At 34.5% G+C, this 9,242-nt stretch overlaps 1 protein-coding gene across 1 annotated transcript in view; it reads right to left on the bottom strand.

Annotated features, from left to right (window-relative positions):
* DEUP1 (deuterosome assembly protein 1) overlaps positions 1 to 9,242 on the bottom strand; it is a 57,357-nt gene that overhangs the window by 14,827 nt on the left and 33,288 nt on the right. The window contains exons 9-13 of the mRNA XM_035901194.1: positions 6,781 to 6,926; positions 6,047 to 6,152; positions 4,299 to 4,496; positions 3,185 to 3,271; positions 430 to 629 (exon numbers count right to left, since the gene is read on the bottom strand). Coding sequence (XP_035757087.1) covers positions 430 to 629; positions 3,185 to 3,271; positions 4,299 to 4,496; positions 6,047 to 6,152; positions 6,781 to 6,926 — 737 coding nt within the window. The remainder of the gene's footprint in view (positions 1 to 429; positions 630 to 3,184; positions 3,272 to 4,298; positions 4,497 to 6,046; positions 6,153 to 6,780; positions 6,927 to 9,242) is intronic.

Genomic DNA, 9,242 nt, shown 5'->3' on the forward strand with positions numbered 1-9,242 from the left:
TCAGCAGGAGTTGTAGTTCAAACTGCTTATTAAGATAACCTCCTGTGGAGCAGTTTACCTCTCATGTTGGTTTTTATATCCTTTCCTTGTCTTGTTTCTATTTGGCAGTAAAAATACATTCTGTCCTGTTTTGCAAAACCTGGAACTAAGAATAACTTAAGCAGAACATAAGTTTTTAAAGTTGTTTCATGTGACAAATATTAGAATAATGATCAATCATTTCTGGGACTTCATTTACTGCCAAATTCAGTTAGCCACCCAGAAAAATGTAGGAAATTCTTTCAAATATACTAACTAGGTCTGATATATATATGTTGGTGGGTGTTCTGAATGAACAGAAACAGAAAAAAAACTTAACAGTTTGGCCTAGTTGGATGCTTCCAAAAAACTTACAGGAAGTTTCATATATGTGTATGATCTAAGTATTACCTCTTTTCCTTTTCTTGCATCTTTGAATGGGTTTGGTAGCTGTGCTCTGTTTCTCCATATGGATCCATGTGACTCAGCATCGATGTTTTTGTGTCATTTGGTAGTTTAACGAGACTATTTTGTGATCTTACATTCTCCTGTTCCAGTTTGTGAATGGAAGCTGTGAAATTCCCATGTTCTTTGTTAGATAAATCTTTACTCTGTGAAAGGATATAACCATCATTAAATAGTTATTTTTTCCACAATAAATGGATGTTAGTATTTTTAACAATCAAACACAAACCAATGTTCTATGCTAAAGAAAGACCTAGCTACCATATATAATCATGCAGCACTTATAGCAAAGAAAATTGCCTCCGGAAAAAAAAACCCAAACCGCTGTAGATAAATGAAAAAGAGGGATAACAGCCTCTATAACACAATAAAACAAATTAAAATTTCTCAACAAACATGCATTCAAAATATTATTGTTGTAAATTCATTGCTTCCTTTGTAAAACTTATGACATAAAAGCGAGCATAACAGCTATAGCTGCAGACTGTATTGCTCCCTCCAGTAACAATTCCACCAAAAATAACAAGAAAAATTATAGAATTTCATTACTATCCTAGATACAGGGTATGTCTACAGGCGCAATTTAATATTTGTGTCGAGATGAGGTCACCTTCAGTTTCAGAAGCAGTAAAGCCAAGCCACATTAGCACAGTGCTCTCCAGCTGTGTTAATAAACCCTGCTTCTCGGTTGGGTTAGCCCCACATGGTATACAAGTCAAAATACTGAAAGTGCAAGCAACACGTGCACTGTGACCAGGGGCTGAAGAGGCCCATTCACTAGGATATCAAGACGGGAAGATGGAGATTAGCTCTGGAAGTTGACTAGCCAGGATACCCCATTCCTTTTTTGTCCTATAACTTATTCCATGAAGCCTATGCTGCACACCTGAGCTAGCTAATTTGGAGCTACCTCTCTGGAGAATACCACATTGCAGTGTGCAAATATATTTGCAATAACAGTATACTGTCATCAACAGAAAGTTCTCAAAAGATTCAACAAATTACACACAAAAGACTAAAACCCCATACATTTTATTAAGTTGTGCTTTCATATATTTCTAGATTTACCCTATTCTTTTGGAACCCAGTAACTCGTGAGTATTAAGGATTTGGTTCTTAGTATGCTGCTACCACAACTGGTCTCCTGCACCTGAAAGCCAGTCTATTCCTTGCACTGCTTGTTCTGATGTCATCTCTTCCTGTAAACCTTGCCTCGCTTAGCTAGTTTTAGGGGAAATTTATGAGCCAAGCTGGCATGGAAGTGCCAGAAAGTATAAGAAAATTTAATATTTTGTGCAAGGTTGGAGGGCAGGGGCTCAGCTATGTCTCCCAAGTGGAAAGGAGTGGCAGGCCAGAGGAAGAAGGAGAGCGCTGAGTCACCCTACCACTAATAGCTCTAGAATCAGCAGTGCAGTTATAATAGCATGAACCCCAAAACTGAGCTGGCACAGCTACATTGCTTTTGAAATCTAAACAAGTAACCCTGCGTGATGATGCATTACACCTTACTGATTTAGGCTGGCACTAGTTTGAGGGGTCTGTGCAGTGCTCTACTGTACTGTACAAACACATCCGTAAAAATCTCTCCAGTCCCTGCAATCTTAATGCCAAATACCTCACAATATTTAATGTTTAGGTCCTCACAATACACTAATAAAGTAGGAAAGAATTATTAAGTCCACAAATGCATTGATATGTGTAGTGACCTTGGTATATCTAGTAACAGGATTTTACTGTTAAAATTTCACAAACGTGGTAGCTACAAGGATTCTTGCCTGACGGCTCTTCTTGATCTTCATGAAGAATATCACTGTAGAGAAGAGCTAGACATGCATACATATATCCATCTATGTTTCCACAATAACGTATCATATATACACATACATATATCCATAATATTGTGGACATACGTATAGCTATCACTAATAGACATTGATGCTATTTTAAAGGTGTGGAAAAATGTGACATTCTTTCATGCATTTGTCAGTCTGCAGTAAGACAATTAACAGGCTACAAATCCCCCAAAGATGTACTTACAGCAGTATCTACAAGCAACATTACAGTATTTTTTCTAGTGATAGATAGAATAACTGCAGATGTTCTGTAAGCAGGGGACACTTTGAAGCTTTTTGTGGAAGGTAGCATATATAATATTTATTATATTAATATAAGCTATAGTTCTACATCATATTACGGCACGCTTTTTATGAATTAAACTTTAAATATCCCCTGTTTGGAGAGAAATAAATACTAAACAGAAAATAAGCTGGGTGGGGGAACAATATGTCAGTTTTTTACACTGTTACTTAAATATTGTATGAACAAAGGGGCAAAATAGTAAAAAGGGACATATTTTTGTATCTGTGAGAATGATGACTGTTTAAAAATAAATATTTTCTTAAATAAGTGATGTCACTTACAAAAAAGAGGCTCCCAGAAACTGTTTAGTGTCTAGACAGTTAATGAAAAATTTAGCTTACTTCCAGTTTACTACAATTAAGGTCAAAATTATTCCTAGCTATACCCATCTTCAGGCTGTGTGTGAATATCACTTGGTTTTGATTATGTCACACATCTTATTTTTATTTATTTATTTTATGCAAGCCAGAAATCTCTAAATCTGCCATGATGTCAATCTATATTTGGAATAAATGTAGGAAAGTAACTGTTCTGCATACTGCATAGATTAAAAAAAAATTACCGTGCAACTCTTGCACTCCTGGTTTTCCACCATCTCTTTTAGATGTGTGTTTTCAGATTTGATAACTTTGTATTGGAAATCCAACAACTAGGAAAAGATTCAAATCTTAGTTAAATACAGGAATATTACTGTTAACTTGAAATAACACTGAGTACAGATATATGTAAGTTTAATTTTATGAAATATACATAAAGAATTATGAAGCTAACTATAATTTTTTTTTAAATACAGCAATACTAAAGCAGAAGGAAGTCTTAAACCATCTATAAAAGATACAGGAATGCAATGCCTCTGATTTTATTTACCTTTTTTAAAGAAGTAATCACTTAGGAAAATAAGGGAGTTACAAGATACAAAGAGGGACAGATTTTACAGGCCACTGCAACTGGATGAAATCCTGGTCATGAAGCCTAGGAATGACACCCACTCTTTCTTTTAGTGATATGATAAGGAATATGGCCTGGTAAAGAGTGCCACACAGTAGGAGATGTCTCTCATTTTCCCAAACACTAACTTTCCTATTATCAAAAGTAAAGCATTACATTAATCACAATTTTCAATATGCAGTGACACTCTCAGAAAACCCAGAGATACCCAGAAACCAGAATGTTCTTTTAGTTTGTAAAACTAAGTAATGAAGATAACATACTTGTTTTTAAAATTGAAATTTGCCATTAAAAACTCTGGTATCTTACAGTTTTCAGCTTTGAAATTACCACAATGTTCTAAGCAGATTTTTAACATTCTTCAAAAAACTTAAAAAAAATGAAGAATTAGGAAACATAATAGATAATCTAATAAAAGGTTCTAATGATAAAGCGCATATAATGACAACAAACTGGAAGTTTCCAAGACCTTTTGCATGTTAAAGTGCTAGCGTTTTATGATTAGAACATTTGATGGTTAGAACAAATTGCAATTTAGATGTACAGTTGACATTTACCGCTGCTTTCTTGTTCCAGTATCAATTTGGCTGCTTTAGTAATGCTTCATAGACATTACAGCACTGCTGATGAAAACTACAGCAAGAAACATCTTTTTTTCACACATAATGTATGTCATTATCAATATTGTGGAGTAAAATGATCTAGGCTGGTTTTGCCTGCTTGCATACCTGTTGTTTTGCTAACAATTTGTCTTTTATCTCTAACTCCATTTTTAACTGTCTTTCCAGAAGACTAGCTTTCTCCATGATAGTTGCTATAGTGATCTCCTTCTGATGAAGCTCTTCTGTCAGGTCAGAGATTTCTGTCTTCATTCTTTCCTGCTCAGAGCAATGGGACTGCTCCTCTTGATAAACATGGTTTCTTATCTGTAGCAAATACGTTTCAAAAAGAAAAAATGTTGTGCAGTAAATATGGTTGCATCACTTGCTACCTATCAGTGACTTTTTTTGCTGTTGCTTCCAAGACACCTACTCTTTTAACCGAATCAGAGATCTTTGAGACTGTATAATAAAATAGCTTCATGAGTCAGTGCACATAGCTTTATTTATTTTTACATCATTTTTCAACCCTTCTCTTGTGCTTTCATTTGCCTATTTAGTATGAGAAATGAACAAAATAAAAGGCATTTAAATTAACATTTTAAAAGAATGTAATAAAAATAATGTTAATTTTAAGAATTGGAGTTTATGGCAAAGGATATCCAGGGAAATATCCATTCAATAAACCTAAGTATGATTTATTTATATTGCTCCTAAGTTAATTTAGATTTAAAATAAGTTTAATGCAGTCTAAATTAACTTAGGAGCAATATAAATAAATCAATCTAGAGACTATTTAATGAGAAACTATGTTAGAAATAAAGAGTATATCCAGTAAATCACTTTACAAGAATTTTTCCTGCCATTAAGTATAAAATTTAAGGTCAAACTTTCTGCACTAACCCCTGTGCAGAGTTGTCCAAAGAATCAACACAAAGATTGTTTTCATAATCTTTCTACTATAACCCACTGATAGATATTCTTTTATTATGTAAGAAATAAAACTACAAAAACCAGCATAACAACCTTTGAACCCATTTTAATAATTCCCCGTGTACTGTACACAGTCAGTAACAGATGGCATTTCATTTTTATTTATGCAAACTACACAGAAATACTGGAATTATAAACAAATAGATGTAGATGCAAAAACCCCAAGAGCTAGATCATGACTATCATGCCAAAATTGCTGCATCCTAGTCAGCTGTATCCAATTGGAGATATTCCTGCTTACATTGCTACTCAGCAAAACCCGTAAGAGTTCTGAGCACCCTCTACTCCCAAAGTGTTTTGGCCTGACAAGCCATATGCCATTCTATAGTGCCATGCCACTACTCCTTGCAGGCAGCACTTCTGAAATGTGCAGTGCAATGTGATTCTTAGTTCAAACTAAAGAGCACTGCCCTAAACTGTGCAGCAGGTAACTGATTAAGCTTCGCCTTGTGTGGGTACCTGCCATAGTGACTTGTATCAGTTGATCTGATAGCATCTCTTACATCCGAGACCACCTATAAACTACTATGTATGTGCTGTAGCCTATGAATTACTCATAGCCTTGGAGGGTTTATTGCTTGCATGGTATTATCTGAATCACAGAGATGCTTAGGCTTGGTCTCTCCCATTATTTCAATGAAGTAGCTGGCTCTGTTGTTAGTGCACAGAATCAGAATGTCAAATCTACAGCTATACAACTACCTCCAAAAATGCAACCATATGTGAAAACTTCTTCATATATGAGAATTTCATGCTCTCCTAAAACCACAATTTATCCTCCTGCTCTCTTCTGCATATGCATGTACCCAAGGTCAATACTTTGCTCTCGTCTAAAAATCCTATACTGCAGTTAAGATCTGGAAATAATTAATAATCTGAAATACCTTGTTTAGCTCTTCTCGTTGGCATGCTTGACTTTGTGCCAATAGTAAGAAGTCAGCATTTTTATTTTCTAGCTCCTCAGTAAGTTGTACACAAGATGACTGATGCCTTTAAGTAAGAAATAAACAAAACATGAAACAAGCAGAATGTTCAATAACCTTTACATTACAGTATCGTCTCCACAGTGTAAAACTGTGGAAGACCTGCTTGCTGATTAAAAACCAACCAACCAACCAACCAAAGATTTGACCTAAACAAGGTTTGATTTTGGGAGATTTCTAGAGATTAAGGACAATGCAAGTGCATGCAGAAAGAATCCTGAAATCTCTTGTAGTTTGGCATTTCATATAATCTCAAACAGCCACAGTAGATTAAACCATAAAAAGATGAGCATTTTAATCAAAGGAGGATAGGGAGAATCTTAATCGCACTACTTCTAAAGTGTTTTAATGCCAAGAAAATGAAAGAGACTGTAAACATATAAACAGAAATATATAAAGTGCATTGATTTGTGAAGATCTAGGCAGCATTAAAGTCTTTTAACAGAGCCTGCAGCTATTGCCTGCAGTCTTGTCATATATAATTGCCAATGAAAATGTTTATTCTAAAATTGTTTAGAATCTGACATTTGAATCCAGAGTATCTTTTTAAACAGACTTAATTGAAATAAAATGTAGGAAAAAAGCTATTAGCTCAGAAGTACTTGTTAATTTAAATATTGTCTTCACATACATACTTTATTTGAATTTCCTGCATATCTTTATACTCTCTAATTTTCAATAACTCTGTGTGCAACTGTTGGTATTCCAGTTGTATCCTTCTCCAGAGAGCATCCCGTGACTGCAGCTCATTTCTCATTTCTGAAAAGCCTGCCTCCATGTTCTAAAGAAACAAGCAGATACATAAATAGTTAAATAAAATTAGACATCTCAAAATGCTGTATTTTAACACATCATTTTCAATACCTGTATAATTTGTATGAAAGGACATACATGCTTTTATTTTGAGTTTAATTTCTGAAAAAGGTATTGCCTTCATGTTAGTTCCTTTCTCCAGAAAGGTCATCTAAAAATCAGATGCTGAATATTCTTTAGTTCTTGCAATGTTACAATGCATCTCTCTCTGAAAATATCATAGGAAACATCATTCAGAAGTTGTTTATTGTACTAAATGCATCTAAAATACATAGTTTGCTTGTTTCAGCAGGTTCTGCACCCTAGAACATGCTTCACATGCAAGAATTAGTGCCATAAGTAACTTCCATTTTCTGTTTTCCTAACAGCATTTCCAAATTTATAAGCTTGAAAACTACAAGGTTATAGAAAGGCAGGATTAAGTGCATACCTTCATTAAACATTGGCTGGAAGCTTGGAGCAGATACATCTAGACTTATGCACTTAGATAAAGTGTCTGCTCCAAAACTAGTTCTATCTGCATGGAGTTAACTGTTTATTTAAATGAACATCACAAAATTTTCAAACAATCACAAAAAGACTTTTCCTAGGGACTTCACAAACTTGTGTCTATTTTACCTTTAATTACTGTTTGATAGCGTGACAGACAATCTGAAGATACGTGTTATATTTGGCATCATAAAATCTGATTTTCCAAAAAATCTGAATTTCCCCAAAATATACTGAAATCATACTTAAAGATAAGAACTTGGAAATATAACCCACAGATAACAAAAGTAGCAATAACAACCAGACTTTTGCAATAATAATACCACTTGGAAAATATTTATTTCCTCTCACTCAAGATCCAAAAGCATTTTCCAGATAAAAAAAAATAAAATAAACAATTCCAAGGATGTCGATCCTTTGCCTTTAAAACTATTACACTAAAAACACTAGTATTTTTTGTAATTTCTTCATTTTATTTTAATATAGCTTCCATGCGTAAAAGCAAAAATAAAGCCTTTAAACTTTCAAAAGACAACTGGAATCCAGAAATGACACTGCAAGCAAGGAACTTCAAAGGTTTATTTCCCTCAGAGCCTCATATTAGAATGACCTTCCTTCCAAGAAGCCTGTGGTTTTCCTCTGGCTGAAAGGGCTGCTGAAGACAGATATGAAGCGCTTTTGCGTTTTTTTTTTTTTAATAGGGACAGCATATACAGATTCATTCATCTTATCCTTTGTTAAATTAAGGCTGAGAGAGCTTTTTTAAACTCTGAAACGCAAGTCTGGGCATATTCAAGTGAAATAAAGCTTAATGAATTGTTAAAATTGTCTGTAAGACTTGCTTGTGATCATCTTTACGACTTCAACATTCAAGAAATAGCCATGATTATTTTATAATACATGAATTTAGGGGAGGGTTACCCTTCTGATTTCACTCTGGGGTGGATAAGGGGAATGAATGCTGCACAACTGTGTGTGGTGGAAGTCATATCATCTGTGGCAGGCTGCAGTCATCATACATATTTACATAAATTGTGTTTTCTTCTGTGAATTACAATAATAGCTGGAAGAACAGCAGCCACAGCAGCAGCCACAATCATAACTGAAATAGAACTTCAGGTCAAGAGTTTCACACATCACTTCAAAAAAATCATTTAGAGATGTACCACTTATTATTTTATGAAATATCTATTGCATCTAGTTAAAATCAAAATGAAAATTAATTTGGAATCAGGAAACTAGGTTTTGTTTGGAAAATATCTAATCAAATACAACTTTTTAAGAGTCTGTTTCAAGTTGAAAAAATTACTAACGCCTCTGTTTTCTTCTGTGAAAGCTTTTGCTTCAACCAGCTCACCATATTTTATAGCAAAAGGAAGTCTCGAAAAAATCCTGATCAGCTCCTGTTCTAATTCTACGCAGAGGTGTTCAACCTTTTTAATATAATTATATGCTGTATCTCTATGTAAATTAGTGTCCAGCAGCTGACTGAATGCAGACTTTCCAAGAACCAAGCCTCCTGTGTGATGTTTCCAGGCCACCTCTCCTGTATGGCTGCAATTAAATTTGTCAGTGGTCTCAGTTTGGATCTTCTGAGTTTGTATTTCTGTACAGCCAACAAATTGGTCTTCCATACACTTATCACTGTTTCCTTGCTAATTAATTGCATAAGAGAAATATTGAGAAGCAGACATGAAAAGGTTATAAGCATAGAATCATAGAATCATAGAATTGTTTAGGTTGGAAAAAACCTTTAAGATCATCAAGTCCAACCGTTAACCTAACCCTGCCATCC

This window comes from Egretta garzetta, unplaced genomic scaffold (genome assembly GCF_000687185.1).
Source record: "Egretta garzetta isolate BGI_Z169 unplaced genomic scaffold, ASM68718v1 scaffold449, whole genome shotgun sequence".
Taxonomy (NCBI): Eukaryota; Metazoa; Chordata; class Aves; order Pelecaniformes; family Ardeidae; genus Egretta; species Egretta garzetta.